The sequence below is a fragment of the Plecotus auritus genome (genome assembly GCF_963455305.1).
Source record: "Plecotus auritus genome assembly, chromosome: 4".
NCBI classification, from domain to species: domain Eukaryota; kingdom Metazoa; phylum Chordata; class Mammalia; order Chiroptera; family Vespertilionidae; genus Plecotus; species Plecotus auritus.
In genome coordinates this window covers 94,090,633-94,116,617 of record NC_137775.1, presented here as the reverse complement: position 1 = coordinate 94,116,617, position 25,985 = coordinate 94,090,633, and the positions used below count along the sequence as shown (strand labels likewise).

General features: G+C 39.8%; 1 protein-coding gene across 1 annotated transcript in view; it reads right to left on the bottom strand.

The window, feature by feature from the left end:
- KIF6 (kinesin family member 6) overlaps positions 1-25,985 on the bottom strand; it is a gene marked incomplete at its 3' end in the record, with an annotated part of 392,136 nt that overhangs the window by 305,457 nt on the left and 60,694 nt on the right. The window contains 1 exon segment of the mRNA XM_080665124.1: positions 1,679-1,826. Within this exon segment, the coding sequence (XP_080521250.1) occupies positions 1,679-1,826 (148 nt within the window).

Genomic DNA, 25,985 nt, shown 5'->3' with positions numbered 1-25,985 from the left:
AAAAGAAGGGATTTGGATCCAACATATACACTATAGTCAACTCTTTCTGTTCCTAATATTCTGGCATGTGGAGTTGGAACGTGTGAGCTAGTGAGAGATGAGCTGAACTAATGGGTAATTGCTACTTTATGGATAGAAACTAGAATTATGCAGATCTCAGCGATTTCTTCTCATTGTTGCAACTTAAAATGCAAATAGCATACAGTTGAAAAATGATGCCATGACTGTTACACTGACCTAGTTAGGACATTGGTTATACGGAATTAGGACAACCAAGCACTTGTTGGAACTGCTAGGGACAGTGGAGATCCTCTAGTCCAGTGGTCGGCAAACTGCGGCTCACGAGCCGCATGTGGCTCGTGAGCCGCAGTTTGCCGCTCTGTTGACTAATGAGTTTGCCGACCACTGACCTAGACTCTCGATTCCAATAATTACAGGCTGTTGTTGTTCCTGTGATTAAGCCCCTATCCCAGTGGTCGGCAAACTCATTAGTCAACAGAGTGGCAAACTGCGTCTCACGAGCCACATGTGGCTCGCGAGCCGCAGTTTGCCAACCACTGCTCTAGCACAACTCACTCCCTGCTCCCACAGAGGGAGAGCTGAAGCCCAGAGAAGTAGCTCACATTGAGAATGTGTTTACATACATCCAGCATTGCAGATCCAGCCTGGGCAGCGTGCATGGAGACAAAAAGCACACACACTCCTGGCATGGCCCTCCAGACCAGCTATTTACAAGGACCCAGAGAAAGACATTTAATCTGAGACTTAGTTTTCCCAAATATAAAATGGGGATAAGGATTCCTACATTGTTAGTTGTATTATATGTTGTATTAAATATTTATAAAGCAAGTGGCACTTGGAGCCACACAATAAATGATGCTTATAATATAGATAGGGAATTTGTCTTTATAGAAATACTAGAGGCCCAATGCATGAAGATTCGTGCAAGAATCAGCCTTCCTTACTCTGGCTGCTGGCACTGCCTTCGCTCCGGCCGGAGCCACCTTTCCACTTTCCCACACTGCCCAGAGGCCCGGTGCGGCTGGGGCGGTGCGGAACGCCTGCGTCGTTGCCATGGCGACAACACAAGCATCCCACCCCCGCCCACTTGGTGCCTACATATGCAAATTAACCCTCCATCTTTGTTGGGTTAATTTGCATTCTCACTCCTGATTGGCTGGTGGGTGTCGTGAAGGTACGGTCAATTTGCATCTTACTCTTTTATTAGTGTAGATTAATTGCAATAGGACTTTTATTCCAGTAAATTCCTGTGGGCTTCTATTAAAAGTGTGATAAGGGGGCAATCACATTGTCCTATTCAGTGCTTTAGCAGCTAAAATAAAGGTCTGTTTTGGCAAAAGGGCATTCTTCAGTTTCTTAATGAAGAATAAAAAAACATTAGTTGTAAAATGTGTTGTCTGTTCTTTTAACCTATGTGTGTGTCAGAGAAACTCCCTCTGAACCTTTGTTGGAACAGCATCCCTTTAATGAGAGGCACCTTCTCAATTTCTGCTTCGTCAGCAAATTCCCAAATTCCCCTTCAATCTAAAGGACAGAAATATTGCACAATAATACTTTCTCATTTTGATACAATATAATAAATGTCAAAATAACTATTTTGCGCACAATAAATTTCTGCTGAATATATCAAATACAAAATGAACTTATAGTTCTATACCTTTTGCAATTCCTCAAAAATGTATGACAGTGTCCTTGGGATAATGCCTCTGTCGCTGTAGCGCTCTGCCCCACCCGTGATGGTGAAGGTCTTACCACTGCCTGTTTGCCCGTATGCAAAGATGGTGCCATTGTAACCGGCCAGGACACTACAAAAAGAAATGACACACTGTTAACATCAAAATAGGCTAATTGCATTTGTATTAAATGGCTCATATTATAAAAGCGGCCACCAGATTCACCACTATTGAAAACATCTATAGGGATGTTTGTATATGTGCGTATCTAGATAGATTTAATTTTTGACCCAAGAACATCAGCATAATGATCTTTTCCTCTCAGAAAAGACCCGCAACAAAAATGGGGCCAGGCATCTTAAATATTTTCTTTGTTAAAACTTAGATTTTTAAGTTTTAGGATGGTTTTATATTTACAGAAAAGTTGCAAAGATTGTACGAGTTCACATATACCTCACACCCAATTTCCCCAATGTTCCCCTATTGTCATTTATCACAACTAATGAATCAATATTGATACATTATTACAAACTTTATTAAAATGTCATTGGTTTTTACACAATGTCTTATTCTTTTCAGCCTAAGATATAATTGACATACAACATATGCAAGTTTAAGGTGTACAATGTGATGATTTGATGTGAAATGATTGCCACAATACTATTCGTTAGCATATCACCCCACATAATTACCATTTCTTTTGGAGTGATAACATTTAAGCTATACTCGCTTAACAACTTTCACATATATATGATACAACATTGCTAATTATAATGACCATGCCGAACCTTAGATACCCAGAACTTACTCATAACTAGGAGTTTGTACCCTTTGACCAACATCTCCCATTTTTCCTACCTGTAGTCCCTGGCAACTACCATTTTAGTCTCTATTTCCAGGAGTTAGGTTTTTCAGATTCCACTTGTAAGAACATACGATATTTGTCTTTCTCTGTCTGATTTAATTCACTCGGGATCATGCTCTCAAGATCCATCCATGTTGTCACAAATGGCAGGAATTCCTTCTTTTTCGTGGCTGCATAGTATTCGTGTGTGTGTGTGTGTGTGTGTGTGTGTGTGTTTTGGCTACACATCTTCTTTATCCATTCAGTGGACACTTAGGTTTTTCCAGGCTTTGGCTATTGTGAATATTGCTGAAATTAACATGAGAGTGCCAATATTTCTTTGAGATAGTGATTTCATTTCCTTTGGATATATATTCAACAATGAGTTTGTTGGGTCATATGGTTGTTTTCTTTTTCATTTTTTACGGAAACTCCATACTGTTTTACATTGTGGCTGCACCAATTTATACTACCACCAACAGTACCCAAGAATTCCCGTCTCTTCACATCCTGTCAACACTTGTGTCCCTTGCCTTTTTGATAATCGCCATCCTAACATCCTAAGGAGATATCTCATTGTGGTTTTGAATTGCATTTCCCTGAGGATTAAAGCTGTTGAACACCTTTTCATGTACCTTGGCCATTTGTATTTCTTCTTTGGAAAAATTTCTATTCTCTTGCCCATTTTTATTTATTTTTTTGCTATTTTTAATTTTTGTTATATTAACAATATTAATGAGTTTTAAAATATATTTTAGATATTAACTACTTATCTGATAGATAGGTTGAAAATAGTTGCCTTTTCGTTTGGATGGTTTCTTTTGCTATAGACATAGTTTGATGTAGTCCTACTTGTTGATTTTTGCTTTTGTTGCTTGAGCTTTGGGTTTCAGATGAAAAAAAAATTATTGTCAAGACTAATGTTGAATTAGTGTTTTGGGTATATTTGGATAAATCTCCAGAAGTGTAGTCACTGGGTCGAAAGGCAGGTCCCTTTTTAATCTTTTGAGAAAACTCCATACTATTTTCCATAGTGGCCGCACTAATCTGCATTCCCACCAACAGTGCTTTAGGGTTCCCTTTTTGCCACATCCTCACCAACACTTGTTGTTTGTTGGTTTATTGATGACAGCCACTCTAACAGGTGTGAGGTGATGTCTCATTGTGGTTTTAATTTGCATTTGTCTGATGATTAGTGGCATTGAGCATCTTTTCGTATGTCTATTGGCCATCTGTATGTCCTCTTTGGAGAAGTGTCTACAGATCCTTTACCCATTTTAAAAATTGGATTGTTTGTTTTTTCAGTGTTGAGTAGTATGAGTTCTTTATAAGTTTTGGATATTAAGCCCTTATCAGATGTATCATTGGGGAATATGTTTTACCATTTAGTAGGTTCTTTTTTATTTTGTGATGGTTTCCTTTGCTGTGTAAAAACTTTTTAGTTTGATGTAATCTCATTTATTTGTTTCCCTTGCCTGAGGATGGATGGATACACACACACACACACACACACACACACACATATATATATATGTGTGTGTGTGTGTGTGTGTACACATATATATGTATATATATATACACATATACACACATATGATATATACACATATACACACATATGATTATATATATATATATATATATATATATATATATATATATATATCCCTATGGCCATTGCAGCATTATTTACAATGGCTATAGAAGCAACCCAAGTGCCCATCAATACACGAGGGGATAAAAAAGTTGTGGCACATATATACAATGGAATATTACTTGGCCATAAAGAAGAATGAAATCTTACCATTTGCAACAGCATGGGATGGACCTAGAGGGTATTATGCTCAGTGAAATAAGTCATAAAAAGACAAATACCATATGATTTCACTTATGTGTGAAATGTAAAGAACAACATAAAGGAACAAACAAAATGGAAACAGATTCATAGAAATAGAGAACTGGTAGTTGCCAAGGGGGAGAAAATGTTGGGGCATCAGGTGAAGGAGGTGAAAGGACTAAGAAGCACAAATTGGAAGTTACAAAATAGTCTCGGGTAAGTAAGTAAAGCATAGGAAATAAGGTTAATAATATTGTGATAACTATGTATGGTGTCAATTGGGAACTGGAAACATCATGGTGAACACTATGTAAAGCATATGATTGTCTAACCACTAAGCTGTACTCCCCAAATCAATACATAATTTAAATAACAAACTAATCCCATGTCCCTATGTTTTCTTTTAGAAATTTTAGTTTGGGGTCTTTTGTCTTTAATCTATTTTGAGTTAATTTTAGTGAGTGGTGTAAGACAGGAGTCCCATTTCATTCTTTTGCATGTGAATATCCAGTTTTTCCCAGCACCATTTATCAAAGAGACTATCCATCCTTTCGCCTTGTAGTATTCTTGGCTAACTTGTCAAATATTAGTTGACTGTATATGTATGGAGCGCCTGATTCTGCTCCATTAGTCTATGTGTCTGTTTTCTGTACCAGTACCGAATAATTTTGATTATTTTAAGTGTGTAACATAGTTTGAAATCAGGAAGGGTGATGCCTCTAGCTTGGTTCTTCTTTTTCAGGATTGCTTTAGTTGTTTGGGGTCTTTTGTGGTTCCATATGAATTTTAGGATTTTTTTCTATTTCTGTGAAAACTGCCATTAAATCTATAGGTAGCTTTGGGTAGTATGGACATTTTAACAATATCCTTCCAATCCACAAACATGGGATAGCTTTCAATTTATTTGTGTCTTCTTCAATTTCTTTCATCAATGTTTTGTAATTTTTAATGTACAGATCTTTCACTGCCTTGTTTAAATTTATTCCTAAGTATTTTATTGCTTTTGATGCTGTTGTAATTGGATTTTAAAAAATTTCTTCTTCAAATACTTTATTGTTAGTGTATAGAAACACAGCTGGTTTTGGTATGCTAATTTTGAATCTTGAAACTTTCCTGAATTGGTTGATTAGTTCTAAGAGTTTTTTGGTGGAGTCTTTGGCATTTTTCACATCTAAGATTATATCATCTGCAAACAGAGACAACTTTACTTCTTAGACAACAATTGGATGCCTTTTATTTCTATTTCTTGCCTAATTGCTCTGACAAGGACTTCAAGTACCATGTTAGGAATGGTGAGAGGGTACCCTGGTCTTGTTCCTGATCTCAGTGGAGAAGATTTATAACATTTCACCATCTAGTATAATGTTAGCTATAGGTATGTCATATATAGCCTTTATTATATTGAGGTATATTCCTTTTATACCCAACTTGTTGAGCATTTTTATTATAAAAATTTTGATTTTTTAAAATTTTCTGTACCTATTAAAATGATCATTGGTTTTTATCTTCTGTTCTATTAATGTGGTGTATCACATTTATTGCTTTGCATATGTTGAACCATCCTTGCATTCCAGGGATGAATCCCACCTGATCATGGTGTAAGAGTCTTTTAATGTACTATTGAATTCAGTTTGCTAGCATTTTGTTGAATATTTTTGGATCTATATTCAGGGAAATTGGTCTGTAGTTTTCTATTTTTCTTTTTTTGTAGTCTCTGGCTTGTTAAAAGGGTAATGCTGGCCTCATAAAATGAGTTTGGGAATATTCCCTCATCTTCAATTTTTTTTAGAAGAGTTTGAGAGTAATTAATCAGTTAAAACCATCTGGTTTTAGGCTTTTCTTTGTTGGGAGGTTTTTGATTGCTGATTTAATCTCCTTACTTGCTATTGTTCTGTTCAAATTTTTATTCATGATTTAGTCTTGGGAGATTGCATGTTTCTAGGAATTTATCCATTTATTCTAGATTATCCAACTTTTTTGGCATATAATGCTCATGGTAGTCTCTTATAATCCTTTGTATTCCTGTTGTGTCAATTATAACGTCTCCTCTTTCAGTTCTGATTTCATTTATTTGGGTCTTCTTTCTATGTAGTATAGCTGAAGGTTTGTCAATTTTGCTGAACTTTTCAAAAAATCGAGCTCTTAGTTTCATTGTTTTTAATAGTTTTTCTATTCACTATTTTGTTTATTTCTTTTCTGCCTGTTATTTTCTTTCTTCTGCCAAGTTTGAGCTTAGTCCTTGTTATATATATATATATATATATATATATATATATATATATATATATATATATATATTTTTTTTTTTATTGATTTTTTTTTACAGAGAGGAAGGGAGAGGGATAGAGAGTTAGAAACATTGATGAGAAAGAAACATCAATCAGCTGCCTGCTGCACACCCCGACTGGGGATGTGCCCGCAACCAAGGTACATACCCTTGACCGGAATCGAACCTGGGACCCTTCAGTCTGTAGGCCGACGCTCTATACACTGAGCCAAACTGGTTAGGGCAGTCCTTGTTTTTCTAGTTCATGAGGTATATATTTAGGTTACTTGTGAGCTTTGTTTTTCTTAATGTAGGCACTTATAGCTATAAACTTCCATCTTAGAACTGCTTTTGTTGCCTTTCATAAGTTTTAGTATGGTGTGTTCCCATTTTTCTTTCAAAGTATTTTTTATATCCCTTTTGACTCTCTTGACCTATTAGTTGTTTAAGAGTATATGGTTTAATTTCAACACATTTGTGGATTTTCCAGTCTTCCTCCTATTATTGATTTTTAGTTCATACCATTGTGGTCATAAAAAATACTTGGCATGACTTTAATTGTATTAGATTTGCTAAGGTTTGTTTTGTGATCTAACAGATGATTTATCCTAGAGAATGTTCTATTTCTGCTGGAGAAGAATGTGTTTGCTGCTGATGACAGGTGGAATGTTCTGTATTTATAGGTTAAGTGCATTTTTCTAAGGTACAGTTAACACCCAATGTTTCCTTATTGATTTTCTGTGTGTATGAATTATCCAGTGTTGAAAGGGGAGTGCTGAATTTCACTATTATTATTATACTAGAGGCCCGGCGCATGAAATTCAGGTTCCTAGGCCTGGCCTGTAATCAGGGTCATCTTCCCCAGCTGCCTGCAGCCAGCCCCGCTCCCCACCGCCACCTACCCGTTTCCCGTTTGCCTTCGGGTGATTGGTGCCTGACAGCCAGGGGAAGGGACCAAGAGGTGGTCAGTGCATCTCATAGTGACTGGTCCAGCGGTCGTTCTGGTCATTCTGCCGTGAGGGTTAATTTGCATATTACCCTTTTATTATATAGGATTTTTTTATTCTTTCTCCCTTCAGATCTGTTAGTATCTACTTAATATATTTAGGTGCTGCCTATTTTAGATGCATACATATTTGTAATTGTTATATCCACATGATGAGTTGACTTTTTATTATTATACTAGAGGCCAGATGCATGAAAATTTGTTCAAGAGTAGGCCTTCCTTCCCCCAGCTGCTGGCACTGGCTTCCATCCAGCATCCGGGACCCAGGCTTCCCTCTGGCCACCACCAGCAGGTGCCCAGGACCTGGGCTGCTTCGCTCTGGCCCTGGCTTCATCTGGAAGGACATCCGGAATGATGCCCAGAAGGATGTTCCGTCTAATTAGCACAAAAAAGTGAAAAAAACCCAATGTCCTTTTATTATTATAGATAATGACTTTCTTTGTCTCCTGTTACAGTTTTTGGCTTAAAGTCTACTTTGTCTGATATAAGGATAGCTACTCTTGCTTTCTTTTGGTTTCTTTTTGCATGAAATACTTTTTTCCATCCCTTCACTTTCTGTCTATGTGTGTCCTTAAAGCTGCAGTGAGTTACTTATAGGTAGCATATACCTGGCTCTTGTCTTCTAATTCATTCAGTCACTCTGAATTTTGATTGGAGAATTTAACCCATTTACATTTAAAGTAACTATTGATAGGTAAGGACTTATTAATGCCATCTTATTCATTGTTTTCTTGTTGTTCAGTTTCTTTGTTCCTTAGTTCTTCTTTTGCTTTCTTTCTTGTGAATTGATGATTTTTCCTAAAGTATGTTTTGATCCTCTTTGTCTTTTATGTTTCTACTATTGGTTTTGTTTTGTGTTTACACAGGCTTATGTAAAATGTCTTATAGCTATAACAGTATATATTAAGCTGATAATAACTTTGCTTGCATACAAAAACTCTACCCTTTACTGTTTATCCCAATTTTTTATGTTTTGATGTCACAATTTACCTCTTTTTAGATTGTGTATTCATTAATAAATTATTGTGACTATAGTTTTTAATACTTTTTTCCTTTGGCCTTTATACTAGAACTAAGTAATTAACATATCACAGTATTAGAGTATTCTGAATTTGACTATATAATTACCTTTCCCAGCATTTTTATATTTTCATATATTTTTGTGTTACTAATTAGTGTCCTTTCACTTCAACTTGAAGAACTCTCTTCAGAAACTTAAAGGAGTTAGTATAAGCAGTGACCTAGGTGGTTCAACTTTCCACATTTAAGAGGCTTAATAATTTTTCTCCATGTGAATACTCTTGGAGCTGGAATTACTATGGTGTATTTAGATGAATGATTACAGAATGTCTCATTAGCGATATCATCTGGGTATGTGATATTTCTTGGCCACAATTGCTGTAGGTAAATGAAGCCTATAATGTTAAGTTCAAAACTTAAACATTTTTCATAGGGAACTTTCTAAAATATTTAGGCATTCTGTGTCATAAAAAGCAAAGAATACAGAGAACAAATGAGCATTTCATTTTGACTTCTTTAGCTAAGCCTATGAAAAGTGGGTGCTACAGTGTGCTACATTGTCACCTGCTGATTATTATATCTACCTTTTATAGGTAAATCTGTCTCACTGCCAGTTGTCCTAGTATACCTGCCCCTAAGATGTGCTCCTTTTCCCTACATCTGCTCTGGGATAGAAAACTAGATGGTAAAAGTTCACACAGTGCTGTGTAAAATAAAAAGAATCTATAGAACAACATATACACTCTATGGCTATTTACTACTGTAATATGATAAATAATTAATGTAAATGGGCAAAATTTGTCTCCTGTTCCTATTCTCTAGAGCCCCTTATCCCAACTCAATCTTGTGTGCCCTCTCCATTAGGCACTGGGCAACTTCATATGTTTCTAGTCTCATCTTCCTAAGGAAGATACTAATTTAAAATAAAGAGAAGTGGTGGATTAAGTAAATGTAAATCCATGGCCCTGGCCAAGTAGCTCAGTTGGTTGGAGCATTATCCTGATACACCAAGGTGGCAGGTTTGATCCCCAGTCAGGGAACATATAAGAATCAACTAATGAATGAAGAAATAAGTGGAACAATAAAACTCTGTGTGTGTGTGCTTGTGTGTGTGTGTGTATGTGTGTGTCTCCCCTCCCCACCCTTTCTCCCTTCCTTCCTCCCTTCCTCCTTCCCTCTCTCTCGAAAATTAATGAAAATCTATCCCCCACAGAACAATGATAACAGAGGAAAAACTGTCAAAATCAACTTTTTAAGAACCCTGGAAGTTATCTAAAGGTTCACAGGAATCCAAACAGTACTCACTTAAGAAAAATGGCTGAATCTCATTAAGAACAGTAAGATTTATGGTGTTTTAACTTGACCATTCCCATTGCCTTCTCCCCAGCTCTGTGGTAGCTTTGAAAAACAACATCTTTGCAACCACAGAGGCTAGCAACTATGGGGCAGGGGGAGCATTACATGTTTGGAGGTTCCCCAAAAGCCCAAAGAATTGCACTTCTCTGATCTGCCTGTCAGCTCCCAGGAAAAGTCTCAGTAACAGCATTTGTCACTGTTTGTCCTGAGTCAAAGTTCACTACAAACAGTTCTATCCCCACGGTGCCTTTTGAAAAAGATCACAACAAGTGTTTAATATCACAGTTGCCTTAGGCTGCAATACCAGCAAGGCAAACACATAGGTGAATAAATCTATAATAATAAAAGCATAATATGCTAATTAGACTGGACGACCTTCCAGACGAAGCCGCAGCAGTGGGGGCTGAGGCAGAGGTGGCCACGCAGCAGCGGGGGCCAAGCCCCTTGCATGAATTTCGTGCATCAGGCCTCTAGTATAACAATAAAAATCTGTGAAACACAATGTCTGTAAGAGGCTTTGAAAAGTTATGAACTATTCCTGGGTTGCTACAAGGCCACATACATGCACAGGTGTTTTGCATGGCCAGGAAAGACCTGAGAAGGTCTTTATATGTCACCTCTGGCTGACCTTGAAACTGTGCAGAAGCAGGAAGTGAAGGCTAAGGCAGAGTTATAAGCTCCAGGTGCATTTAAGGAAATCTCTGTCCAGTCATTAGCTGACCACTGAGCCACCTGAGCACAGATTTCAGAGGCTGCACACAGAATTTGTCCAGAAAATTCACTTCACCAAACAGCAGCAGCAACAATAACAAATAAAAACAATCCCTGAAAAAGGTGTGAATCTAATTTCCAAAACTGTCATCTTATATTACTTAAAATGCTCAGTTTTCAACAATAAGTTATGAGACAGAAAGAAACAGGAAAGCATTTCCCACACCTAGGAAATAAAGCATTTAATAGAAACAGTTCTTGAAGAAACCCAGATCTTGGCTTCCTATATAAAGAGTTTAAATGAGCTATTATAAATCTGTTCAAAGGACAAAAGCAATGCATGATGAAAGAACTAAAGGAAAGAATGAAAATGATGTCTCGCATTAAAGAAAATGTTAACAAAAATAGAATGTATTTCAAAGAACCAAACAGAAATTCTGGAGTTGAAAAGTAAAATAATCAAAATAAAAAATTCACTGCAACAGCACATGTGAATTGGTAAAGAAAAAAATGTTTCAATAAAAATAAAGCAGTGAACTTCAAGATAGGTCAGTTGAGATTACTCAGTGTTGTGAGGATGTGGAGAAACTGGAACCCTTACACATTGCTGGAGGTGATGTAAAATGGTGCAGCCGCTATGACAGTTTTGTGATGTCTCAAAATGTAAACACAGAGTCACCATCTGACCCAGCAATTCCAATCCCAGGTATATGTCCATCCGGCAGAATGGAAAGCATGTGCCCACACAAAAATTTATAATGAATGTTCATAGAAGCATTATTCATAATGGCAAAAAAGTGAAAACAACCCCAATGTCCATTGGCTGATGAGTGGATAAACATGTGTCATACCCATAGCATGAGATAGTATTTGGCCATAAAAGGATAAAGTCATGATACATGTTACCAATATGGATAAACCTTGAAAACATTGTGTTAAGTAAGATAGTCACAGAAGGTCACATGTTGTATGATTTCGTTTGTATGAAATGCTAGGATAAGCAAATTCAGGGAGACAGACAGGAGCAGAGCAGCGCCAGTGGCTGAGAGTTAGGAGAAATGGGGAGGACTGGTTATGGATATGGAACAGGGTGATGAAATGTTCTAAAATTAGATAATCGTGATTGAAGCTTGCACATTCATACTAAAAATGACTAAACTGTATATTTTAAAGTAAAATTTTGGCATGTAAATAGTATCTCAATGAAGCTGTTATAATAATAGTAATGAAGAATCTATTTTAAGTTAGAAATGAGATGTTTTATTTAAAAATTTTTAATGTTTTATTTATAGTCGATATTCAATATTATATTAGTTTCAGGTGTACAGCATAGTGGTTAGACAATCATATACTTTACAAAGTTTTCCCCCTAATATTTCCAGTACCCACCTGGCATCATACATAGTTGTTACAATATTATTGACTATATTCTGTCTGCTGTATTTTACATCCCTGTGACTGTTTTGTAAGTATCAATTGGTACTTCTAAATCCCTTCACCTCTTTCACCAAGTCCCCCTCCCTTCTGGCATCCATCAGTTTATTCTCTGCCTCTACACATCTCTTTCTGTTTCTTTTGTACGTTTTGTTTTTTAGATTCCACATGTAACTAGATGCGTTTTAACAGCAGTAGTATTTTAAAAAGATGGAAATAAGAAATAGTAAATTTTTAAAAAAGATATGAAAACTAATGATAAACTCCAGCAATAAGCAACCTAATAGACATTTTGGGTGAGAAATATTTCTGAACTTCTATCAAAATAAAAAATGCAGGTGACTGCCTAACTCATCACAGGTAGAAACAATTCTGATATGTAAATAAATCAGTGCTCTATAAATGCAGAGCTTGAGGATCAGGTGAATCTCCAGTGTAGAAATCCTCTCCTTCCTTTTGCAAAATGCATTTTCCCTATAAATTTAAATTATAAAGCTAAGCTATTTTGTCATTTCTTATTTTTTAATATTCTCATGAATAAAGCAAAAATAAAGCTTCTACCCTCTTGGAGATTACAAACTGAAGTATTACTCCACAAATATCACATTTACATGTTAAAAAAAAATACAGACCGTTCAGGTGTAGTTTTTTATTTTTTATTTTTATGACTTTTTGTTTAACTAGACCCCAAGTAGGAGGAGGCTGTTTGGAAGTATCAGCATGAAGTGAGACTTCTTTTTGTTTACCTAGATAAGAAGGCTTTAAGAATCTCCTTATACAATTGTAAATCACAGCAACCAACAAAAATTACTATTGTGATAATTAAGTTCACCAAAGCAGATACATGATATCATATAGTCCCTCAAATTTGAAGACACAGCACAATTGAAAACAAACAACAAAGTAATAGAATCATGAATTTTACAATTGGTGTCATTAGAGATCTTCTAACTACTTTCTGTCCAGCAGATATCCCTCCTAAGGTATTTCTAAAAAGCAGGTGCCCGCACTGTGCTTACACACTTGCTTGATTCCTGGGCAGGACAGAATCATAGAATCCCCATGGGGCTGCCTTCATTTTTGAGAAAAGAGGGATGGGTTGAAGTGGTACCTTAAAAAACTTAGAAAAATTAAGAATCCCAGGAAAATATATAGTATTTATATTTTTAAAAACTGTGTATTGAAACAAAACAAATAGTTCACTCAGAAAACACAAACCAAACAATTAGTACTAAGAGCAGAATATATAAGTTAATAGAAATTATATTTATGTTTCACTTCACGAACACTGTTGCTTACTGTCAACAAGATGAATCTGGAACAGAATGATCAAAATTAAGGCCTGTATATTATTTTATTACTACCATTTTTTAAAATCGTCACCTGAGGATATTTTCCCATTGATTTTAGAGTAAGTGGAAGGGAGAGAGAGAGGAGAAAAACATTGATGTGAGAGAGAAACATTGATGGGTTGCCTCCCACATGCGACCTGACTGGGCTGGGGATGGAACCTGCAACTGAGGTATGTTGCCTGGCCGGGAATTGAACCGATGACCTTTTGGCGGTGTATGGGTCACACTCCAACCCACTGAGCCACATCGGCTAGAGCAGCCCTGTATTTATGGTTACTCTGTGACTCCATCTTGCTTTTCACACAGTTTTAAAAGCCCAAGTATCTGAAATACACTTCTTTTTGTCTGTTTTTGATTCTAGAACAGTTCACGGCTGCCCACTGCTGCCCTCTTCCTTAGAATAAAGTCCCTCAGAAGCAGCCTCGAGCAGCTCTTTGGTGCAGCCCATTGGCTTTCATAAAGAATATGGTAAGTAGCCTCTTCACTGTTTCATTTTCAGGATATTTCTGAGTGTGTAATTCAGCAGCCTAAATTTTTCAGAGAAATTTGAACCAATAGCAAGTCATAATTAACATGACACAATTCAGTTTTGCCATATATACAATTAATCTTCCAAGCCAAATGAGCATGCAAGTTATAAAACTCCCAGCAAATTTTGGTTATGGGGCACCCCTTTGCTGTAAAAGAAGAGGGAGGAAAAAACGTGGGGGACCTATCTTGTGGGGAACTTGAGAGGGCAGTAGACTTGGAGAGCTGTATTTTCCTGCCCAGCAAGCTTTCTTAGTCCTCCTCCTTCTGGTAATAACCCCTGTTCCCCACTCACCCCCTCACCCCTCACATACACCATTCGTCAAGCTCATGAGGAACAAACAGGTGTATGGGGCATGTGAGTCAGGCCTGGCCAATCACAACCTTACCCCATCACGGTCCGCAATCCCTGCCCGTCTGTAACAATATTGTTCCAAGAGGTTGATGACATGACTACAGAAGAGCAAATAGCCCCTTCCATATAGCTTTTAAGAAGGAAAAGGCTCTTTTGCTGGGGTCCATGAAGCATGACTGCCAGAGGCATGTCCCCTGCCCTTCTGCACAAGGAAGTAGGGCGGGGCGAGGCCAGGTGGGTGGAGAAGGAATCCGGGCCATGGTAGGTCCCTAGCTGGAGTAGCGAAGACCCTGATTTCTGCAGCTCTCCCTTCAGTTCTCTGAACTGACCCAGCTATGAGCGCCAAGAGTCCTTTCTTTTTTTTGAGTTAGGACTGTTATCGGTAACCAAAAGAGCCTCACTAACCTCGAGTTTCTAGAATAATCTGGAAAACAACTTGTGTACCTGGAGATAGGCCCGAGGCCTGGAGCTTGCAGTGAGTCTTGCCTCCAGGCATGTTTAGAAATATCTAAATGTGGATGCCTGCATGTGGGATGTCTGCTCTCCAGGGGGCCACAACCTCCAACACTCCTGTAGTCTTAGAATCTGCTTCCCAGATGCATGGGACCCGCCTGCGCTTGGAGGCAGGGCACGCCACTGCACAGTTATGGAGTGCCCATCACAGTCAGTCTGTGTGGCTGCCGCCGCTCCCCCGAGCTGCTTGGCACTCAGCCATGTGTGTGGGCCACTGTGAATCAGGCCTCTGTGTATGCAGGTGTGTGACATGCAGTCCTGCTTAAAATCATTTGGGTTTAGTTCCCCTGGTTTGGGCATCATCCCTTCTAGAAGCACGTTCTGGCAACACCATTCCAAGATCTTCCGCAGCTTCACCTGTAGGCTGTGATCTAGCGTGAATCCTGACAGGGAAATCACTAGGCTGCACAGCTAACCTTAGCTGACCTAAATGAAATCATCAGCTAGTTTTTGGAAAGAAATATCCAAGGCAAAGATATCTAGATTAAAAACAACCTACACATCCAAAATATGCTTTTTGTCAGAAAAATAAATTGCAAATGTGGATTAAGTGGTCACCGATAGGCTTGGGATCACATTCAAAGCTTTTGTAAGCACCTGTGAGCATACTGGTCGTTGGATCACAAACCAGAGGCCCGCAGGCCGAGCGCAGCCGCAGAGCATGTTGTTTGGCCAGCACTGTCTTCCCTTTCTCTCCTTTCCTCAATTCACTCTGACAGCTCCTGGCTCCTAGGACCTGTGCTCCCCAGCCCAGGCTCAGAACCCTCTCCCCATGGCCCTCATCAGCTTATTTCAGACAGGCTGCCTGTCCTCTCTGCAGTTTTGAGTTTTGAAACCCCTGGTATAAAGCAACTCAGATAAATGCTATGACAGTGGTCAGCAAACTCATTAGTCAACAGAGCCAAATATCAACAGTACAACGATCGAAATTTCTTTTGAGAGCCAAATTTTTTAAACTTAAACTTCTTCTAACGCCACTTCTTCAAAATAGACTCGCCCAGGCCATGGTATTTTGTGGAAGAGCCACACCCAAGGGGCCAAAGAGCCACATGTGGCTCGCGAGCCTCAGTTTGCCAACCACTGTGCTAGGAGAATAATGACAATGATTTTAAAATACCACTCATATGCCTAGCCCGTGGACACAGGCAATAGGGGGATGAGACCTGAGGGGGGTAGCGGCTGGGAGGAGTGGGGTAAAGGAGGGGGAAATGGAGACATCTGTAATACTATCAACAATAAAAAATAATATAAAAAATACAAAAACCACTCAACTAAATATATGGATGATATGGACATAGAAAAATCTTTCAGATTTTGAAATGTCATAAGCAACACCTTGACACCATCAACCACCCAAGAACCAGACTGCACATCTCTCCCAATCATTGCTCACATTTCTTAGGTTTTCAATATGACAGGAAACATGAATGTTGGACCTTCCTCTCAGAAGGCCACGTGGGCACCATCAGGACTCCCACACTTGGCTGTGTCACAAAAACCGGATCAGAACTGCCTGTCTCAAATGATGTGCAAATTCTCCTCCTTGGCCACGGGGCTCGAAGGAGGACCTTTGCGGCTCTCTCCAGCTCTGTAATTCCCAGGACTTGTTCACAGTCTTGTCCCAACTACTTTAAACCAAACTTTGCAAGAGGCAAACACTGTCCCTCGAAAGGATCCTCGAGATCTTAAGCACACTAACCAGCTTCATGGCCACAAGTTCATGCCCCAGGTCAGGCCCACATGCTCTCGGAATGAGGCTGTTTATTATTTCCCAAGTTCCTGAAGAAACCATGTTGTCTTATTATTAATAATAAGCAGCTTAAGTCTGGAAACATAACAGAAATGCATGAAACTCCAATAGGAGAAAATGACCCCTTCTGAACACAATCCAGCTCTGAAATCTGTTTCAGTTTGAAGTCCAGTATACTGTATTAAAATGTGAGGGCAACATTTTATCTTATTTACATTATGAAAAGTGCATTTACTGTAGCATTTCTGACAGATATTTTTCCATGACCCTTGAGAATAAACACTTAGATTCATTAAACACATAATCGTTTTCAGATGACCATCTAAGGAGGCAACTCGAATGAAACAACAAAAGTTTTATACATTACCATGCAAAAACCATGCAAAAACCCATTGTCTATAGAAATTTACTTGGGCACAGTCTTGCATAAAGGCTGAACTTATTACTTTGTGTTTCTTTTCTAGGAATACAAAAGAAAAGAAAAAATAATTTTCCCTAAAGTGTAACACTGGGTTCTCTGTCAGTAAACCGCTCTACCACATCTTTAAAGCACCCATTACAGTATATTAGAAGGCCGGTACTGTGTGCTATGTGCTTTTACAAGGGGGACTTACAGTGCAAAGTAAAACAAAATAATTAGCAAGATAAGTATCTCCCGGTATATGAGCATGTGCATGTATATTATGCCTGTATGTTTTTTTTTATTTATACATTAATCTATAACAAAAAAGTACATTTATAAATGTGTCTTGTGGACAGATGGAGAATTTATAGAAAGCCCCCTACAAGGAGTTCCCATTAGAAAAAGGCAAAGAGAGAAAACTGTATTTCCCCGGGGAGTGGATCCTTTTCCTCGAGAGGCAGAATGGAGCTTCTGGCCCTCTAGCCGGCTGAGTAGGTGGAAGCAGAAGTGCAGGGATCCAGGCTGAGAGGGGAAGACAGGCCCAGACGGAAGGCATTGCAGGCCTTCGTTATGGGGAGGAGTTGCCTGGGAAGCTCTGAGAGCGGACAGCGGGAATAGCGAGCTTCAGGTGGCTGGGAGAGCAGCAGGTCATGCCGTGAGGTGCAGGGTGCTGAGAGAAGCAGCAAAGGAGAAAGGGCATTTAAGATGTTTGCAACACATTAAAAATGCACTCCTTTACCCTGTGCATTTCCCTGAAAGTCTGACTACAGCCTGGCCTTTGTGTGTCTTCAACAGCGACCTGTCCACAGGCTAGACCACACGGAGCTCTAGTTCATACTTGAGTTACAAGCCTTTCTCTCTGTACTTCCAGTCTCGACATTATTTGCAAAATAAGACCTTCTAACTTGACTTCAATTGTGTGAAGTGGAGGACATTTTTCACATTCTTGGGAATTCAATCACACTTTGATTTCTTTTTTAAAAAATATGTTTTTATTGATTTTTAGAGAGAAGGGAGAGATAGAAACATCGATGACAGAGAAACATCAACATGGACTGGTTGCCTCTGCAAACCACCTGCAGGGATTGAGCACAACCAGCGCATGTGCCCTGACCCAGAATTGAGCCAGTGACCTCCTGGTGCATAGGTCAATGCTCAACCGTTAAACCACGCTGGCCAGGCAATCGCACTTGGATTTTAATGAATGATCACCAAGGGCGTAATTGACCTTTGGAACTGAAAGGTGAATTAAAAATACATCTCATGAAGTTCCTAATCATTCCTTGCCGTGGCTTTAGTTATATCACAGATACACAGGGTTTTAATGAGACTCAAGAACTAAGAGTCCAAAGCAGAAAGATGTGACTTAAGGGACGAGTCGAAGGGAGCAGAAAATGAGGCAGGATGTAGGGGCCAGGGCATCATTTAGCGGCCTGTGCAGCTGAGTAAGGTGGAGGTTGCCCTGCAGGCCATGGAGAGCCACTGAAAGGTTCATGCAGAGATTCTGGCCAAGTGGGGACCAGAAGTCACCAGGGGGCACGTGAGCAGAGGGGGAGGGCGTGACTGGGAAGACATGCCTCTGGGAGCACACTGAAGAGAGAATGGGGAGGGGGTGTTCCCAACACGTTGTGAGAAGCCTATCCCACCATTAGCTTGTGGATTGAGGAGAGGAATACCTCATTCCACAAAGTGCTGTTCACAACATGGTCTCAACAAACTGAACACCTCTAGCCTCACAGCAGTCAGTTGCACTGGCACATCTGCATTTTTCTAGGCGCTGCAATCTCAGGTTGCTCAAACTGAACTCATATTTCCTCTCAAATGTATTCCTCCTCCTTTACTGTCTAGGGGATTGCTCCTGAGATTTCTCTCTATTATACCCACTTTAAGGTGAAAAAAATGAGTTTTAGAAAAGTTAACTAGATCAAGGCCACACTTATTAATTGATAGGACTAAAATCAAGGTTTATCTGGTTTCAAATAGAATATTCTTTCATTCTACTACGTAATTAAGTTATAAAATGAACCTGAACATTTTTTAGACAACTTAATAATCTAGTGTGCTCATTAGAATCATATCATGTTAAATATTTGTCTCTAAGCTGCTCTCCTCAGAAATGCATAGAGAATAAAGTAGTCATGTGCCACGTAAGGATGTTTCAGTCAACCCTGGACCACATATATGACGATATCCCATAGATTTGAATGGAGCTAAAAATTCCTATCACCTGCTGATGTCATAGCTGTTGTGACATCATAGCTCCATGCATGACTCATGTGTTGTGGTGACGTTGGTGTAACAAACCTATTGTACTGCTGCTGTATAAAAGTGTAACACATACAATTATATATAGTACACTAGAGGCCCGATGCACGAAGATTCGTGCAAGAATGGGCCTTCCTTCCCATGGCTGCAGGCACTGCCTTCGCTCTGGCCAGAGCCACCTTTCTGCTCCAGCCCAGAGCCGCCTTTCCGCCTTCCCACGCTGCCCAGAGGCTCAGAGTGGCTTGGGTGGTGCGGAACGCCTCCAGCTGCTCGGCGCCTGTGTATGCAAATTAACCCACCATCTTTTTTGGGTTAATTTGCATACTCACTCCTGATTGGCTGGTGGGCGTCATGAAGGTATGGTCAATTAGCATGTTACTCTTTTCTTAGTGTAGATAACTGTATATAATTTGATGGTGGTAAAAACAACTATGTTACTTGTTTACTTATTTACTATACTATACTTCTGTTGTATTTTTATCATTATTTTATTGTATTTTTTTGTTATTTTTAGATTATACACTTTCTACTTACTGCATTTTTTTCTGTAACACTGTGTGCTGTGTCACGGCGGTAGCATCTCATGCATCTTGTGTTTACTGTGCCTCTTGGTCGCATCATTTTCTCGTGTTCGATTTACTCTTGTGTTGCTTTGTACAGTAACAAGCTGCACAGACTCTCAGCCCAGGAGTGCCAGGCCATCCACACAGCCTAGCTGTGTGGTAGTCATGTCAGGTTCGTGTCAGTGTACAACAATGACATCACTTCATGACCCATCTCACAGAATGCACCCCTGTTGCTAAGTGGCGTGAGACTGTAACATAAAAGTCTTACAGATTACACTTACTGATTTCATTTAAAAAATGTGAGGGCTAATCAGAGTAAAAAGGTTAAGATCAATACAACAGACTAAGCCATATATAGTTAACTTGCCCATTCTAACACTTTCCATTTGTTTTCATCTTCACCCCACACCTTTGTCGCTCTCACTGCATGCAGGAGTATCTACAGGATAAATGCAGAGCACATTTTCAGTCCTTCCGTATGCGCCACTCTGACTTTCATAATTATGTAGTAAAACTCTGCTAAGCACGGGTGAATAACACTACTAACTAGGATAGTTAAAGGTAGGAGAGAAAATTAGCAACAACAAAAATCTGTATCATCCATTGAGAGAGAAGCAAAAGATGTGCCCTTAACATCAGCATGTTAGTGGCAGGGTTGAGAGCACCAAAGACAGAAGTGGCTCATCTGTTAGGGTTTTCCTCAGAGGGCAGCTGTCAGAGGGAGCCGGTGCTGCGGATCTGGAACCGCCTCTAGGAAGTCAGAGGCTGTAGAGCAGTGAAACAAAGGGCTCAGTCATTTCCCTCATAACAAAATTTTGGTGCCTCATAACAAAAACTCTTTTCCATTCCATATCTGGAACCCAAGGATCGCACTGGGATTGCCACTTGAAGTGAGTGACTAACCATTTTGACAGAAAGGTAAGTTCAGCTGCCGGAAGGCTCTTTCATCTGAGGAGAGGGAAGGCAGAACCCCTGCTCTCCAGCTTCACAGTTAGCTGACTGTTGATAGTAACAACAGAGGACTTTGCGAGGCTGCAAAAAAGAAATTCCAGAGGATGCCAGTAGGGGGTGGTTTCATAGACTTCTCTGGGGAGGAATCTGGGGATGTGGTCCCCTAAATGCACAGGAAACAGAAAAACTCTGGAGTACAAAATGGGATACTGTGGAATCAAAGCCAGCTATTTGAAAGCAACTGTCCATATTCTTTCAAACAACAGGAATTGGTTCATTGATATGCCCGTCACCAGGAGCTTGTTTGCAGGCAGCATCAGGACCAGCGGGAGCATACACAAGGTCAGTGACAGCCCTTCTTTACAAAGGGGACAAGAGGTCACCACAGCCCACAAAGGTGATGAAATGCTAACAATGTTAAATGTGCTTGAGGTGCACAGTGGAGAGTCAGCCAGTCACGTTTACTGTCGTCCACAGTGAGGTGGTGGGGACAAGCTGTGATTTCAAAAAGAAAACAAAGGTCATCATACAGGAATTTCTCATCTCCTCTCTCCACTCCCAGCCTCCACCCCCACATGTATAAGTTCATCTCCACTTGCCTCATCACTGCCTCCTCTTCCTCTCCAAAGCTAACCTCTTCTACTTAAACTGTAGCGTGTATTCTCTCCCACCTCTCTAGGGAACCTTCCACCCACAGCTCCTCCCCTCTATGCTTGACTCTATTCATCACGTCCTCCCTAGAAAATAAGCAGGCGCAACTTTTCCCATCGTTGAAAACATTTTTATTTGTTTTTGATCATACAAGTATTTCATAAATGTGTGAATACATATCTTAAATTTTAAAAAAATTACACGTAATTAATTGTAAGTAAGTGCCCCTTAAATATAATTCCCCGCCCCATCCTCAAACTTTCACACAGCTCATCACTGTTATCCCCTTTCCACAAATACTTCCAGACTTTTTTACATATAGCATTGTTTTATTTCTTCTACCTTTTTTAAATAACTGGCTTACTACTCTGTATCGTTGGGAGATTGGTTTTGTTCATTCAACAGTATGCCTTATCATATCCGAAGGCCCGTAGCATTTCACAGTGGCTGATTCAAACAAAGCACATTAGATCAGTAATGGGAGGTCCTGCTTTATTCACTCTTGATGCCACCAAAATTCTATTTTGCCAATTTAATAAGGGAAAGAGGTCTCTCATATTTCTAATTTTCATTTATCTGATCACAGTGTGATTACACATATTTTCATATTCATATTCATCTTAAGCATAATTTCATATGTTTATTGATTAATTATATTCTTCTTCAGGGAACAGACTGTTCGTGCCTCTGACTAATTTTGTAATGGGTTGTTTGTCTCTTTCTTATTAATTGGGAGTAGTTATTTCCAATTTACAGATGTTAATCTTGTTATATATTACATATTTTCTTCCAGAAACTAGCTTACCTTTTAATATTGTTTATACTGGCTTTTATTGTCCAAATTTTTCTTGAGTGAGTCACATTTGTGTTTTGCATTTTGTGTCATTAAGAGGGCCTTCTGTTCCAACATCATAAACATGTTTTCTCCATTTCCCTCTATTTATTGCCTTATTTTTTACAATTTGTAATTTAATTTATCTTATGTTTACTTTTTGTTAATGATATGAGTTAGAATATAACTTTGTGCTCAGTTGATAGCTAATTTCCATAGCACCATTTATTAAATGAACCATCACTCCTCAATTATTTTTATTGTTTAAAGTATTATATGTGTCTCCTTTTTCCCCAATTGATTCCTCAATTCTTTTAAAATGCTAACTTTACCATGAACTAAATATTCATATACTAGAGGCCCAGCAGGCATGAAATTGTGCGTGGTTAGGGTCCCTAAGCCTAGCCTGGCCTCCGACGCATGGCCTCTGCCGCCCTGCGACGCTTCATGAAGCTCCCTGCCCCGGATGCTCTGTGATGCTCATGGCCCCTCGACTGCTCCGAGAAACTCTCCCCACCATGCCACTGCTCCGTGAGGCTCCCCGACCCCACAACTGCTCCACGAAACTCCCCTGCCCCACAACTGCTTTGTGAAACTCGCTGTCGCCTGGGTGATTGCTCTGCTAAGCTCACTGCCACCCCGCGAAGCAGCCCACCACCACCGCACAACAGTCCCCAGTCCCGCCCCGCCGCCAGCTCCCCCTCATGGTGAGCGGCTCGGGGGCTGGGGGGAGGGGGGACTGCGAAGTGCTCCATGCACTTCATGGTGACCGGTCGCCCGTTGGGTCGTGACACCACCTAGCTCTTTATATATATTAGGATAAAGGGTGGGGCAAAAGTATGTTTATAGTTGTTCATATGGAAATGATATAATAACTAATAAATAATAATACAAGAATACTCACATACTCACAATTATAAACCTACTTTTGCCCCACCCTGTACTTGAGACTATTTCTGAAATATTCATTCTATCCTATTAATTTATTTGTCTATTCTAGTGTCAATACCAAGCTACTTTAATTATCATAGACTTGTAATATGGTTTGATAACTGGTAGGGCACGACTCCACATCTTTGTTCTTCTACAAAATTGTCTTGGCTATTCTTGCACATTTTATTTTCCCTGTGAATTTTAAAATCAGTTTTGTTAAGTTCCAATTCTTCTAACTTATTTGACCACAGAACTCATGTTTCAAAGATCAATGTTCAGGAGCATGCACTTCAGTGGTGCATTGGCTTGGGCTGTATCTGGCCCAAAGCTTTATTTTGTTTGGTCAGTATAGTGTTGACCCGTTCATGTTTTTAAGAACGTTTGACACCCATCTGAGAGCCAAAAGTAAACGATGGACGTGCAATGGGGTGTGTGTGTGCGTGTGGTGGGGTCTCTGCTTTCCCAAATGGCAGCAGGCTGGAGCCAAGTGGTGGCTGCTCCTTTTATTTACACAGGCTCTAAGTCCACATTCTCAAGTTTCTGAACTTGGCCCATTTCACTCACTTGTGCTATTTGCCTAGACCCGTGGTCGGCAAACTGCGGCTCACGAGCCACATGCGGCTCTTTGGCCCCTTGAGTGTGGCTATTCCACAAAATACCACAGCCTGGGTGAGTCTATTTTGAAGAAGTTGTGTTAGAAGAAGATTAAGTTTAAAAAATTTGGCTCTCAAAAGAAATTTCAATCGTTGTACTGTTGATATTTGGCTCTGTTGGCTAATGAGTTTGCCGACCACTGGCCTAGACCCTAGACAACCTTTGCCTTTGAGGACCTTGCATTTCAAATACCATCCTAAATAGCTTCATGTCCCTCCAATTCATCCTCTCTCTACACTGCCACCAGAATTTTTCTATAACACATCTAACTGGGCTGCCACTCTGATATAAATTACTTGGCAACTTCTGATTGCTTTCAGGATAAGATCCAGTTTTCTGTGTAGTACACATGAGGCTTTTCATAACCTCAAATACTTTTCATGTGTCATTTCTGATTATCTCCACATTATGCGTTCTCGAGGCATCTGTCCTGTCAGTCATTCTCAATAGGTTTCCACATAGTTGTCCATACTTGAATTTAGGTTGTATGTGGAAGGCCAAGTCACTCCACCACCCGTAAACCCCTACCCCACCAACTTTCTTCTTTCCTCATATGTATGTGCTTGTAGGACACCTGCATCTCCAAGTCGCAGGCTCAGTTCCCTTACGACCTGCTCTACAGTTCTTACTTGTCTACCGTCACCTCGCCTTCCCACTGCTATCGCAAGAAGGGACTGAGGCTCTTCTTCTGTGTCCCTCTCCCATGCATTTACCTCCCACTGCATCAGCAAGTGACTCATTTTCTTGTCTGTTTGACCCATAAAATTGTGTTCTCTTTATGGGCAGACATTCTATCTTAATTCAGTATCTCCAAAGCCTTGGGCAGGGTAACTGGAGGTCTACAGTCATTCAATAAGACTTGTGGAGTAAAGGAAGAGAAGTTTGGAGAGATAGAGGAAGGAAGAGAGGGTTTAATGAATCAACTATTGCTTCTACTCTCAGGAAGCTTAGAATCATATAGAATTCTGCTCAGTATTTAAAACTAGTGTCCTGGTGCACAGATTCATGCACATTGGAAGGAAATTAATTAGTCCCTCAGGTGCAGGGACTAATGCAGGTGGTCTCAGGTGGTGGCCGGTGGGGCAGGACTGGGCCAGATGGGCCGGACAAGCCCTGGAGCCAATCTCCTGAGGTCCCTCCCCAGCCAGCTGCACCTGGGCCTGTGCCATGGCTCAAAGGGCATCTGTGGAGTGAATGGGGTCCCTCTGGCAGGTGGGATCCCTCAGCCTGGTCTGCAGGGATCAGGCCAAAACTGGTCCCGGAGTGCAAGAGGAATCACAAGGAATTGGGCTCCCTCCTCTCTGGTTCTGGGGTGTGTCACAGCTTGCCAGCTCCTATGTTGAGTGTCTTCTCTCTGGTGGTCAGTGCGTGTCATAGCTACTGGCTGGTCGGACAGTCAGACGGTTGCTTAGCCTTTTATATATATAGATAGTAGCAGAATCAGCATGACCAAACAACTAAATCCCCAGGGAGAGTGGAGGATTAACTTTGTCCTGTGTTTAAACAAATAGTGAGTACACAATTACCTAACTGTTTCTCTGACAAATTTATAAGAGTTGTACAATACCACAGACTAGTTCTCTCTAAATTTAAAGTTAAGGTTTTTACGTTTTTTTCTCATGTAGCCAATATACTTCTAATATTTACTTACAAAATAATAAAGAAACAGTATGGTAATAAGTGATAAGTATACAAATATTTGCTTTGCACACAGTTATTTAGCAGTCTGGAAAGTTAAGATGACCTGTGCTCAAATAAGACTTAAGGATGCTCTTTGGCACATATGAGCATCCTGCTCATATATTAAAGACCAATCAGCTATATCAGCTTTGTCAAAAATTAAAACATAATAAGAAGAAGCTCAACAAGATGCTTAAAACCTACTATCCCATTTATAGAACATTTTGAGTTATACTTACTCCCATTTTGGCATTTTTAGCATCTGTCTACCAGACTTATGCATGTACATATAAAACACAAAACTCCATTAATACAACATTAAGGTTTCAAGTTTAAACATACAGGAAACTGAGAAGTTATAGCCCTCATAAGAACTTTAACACA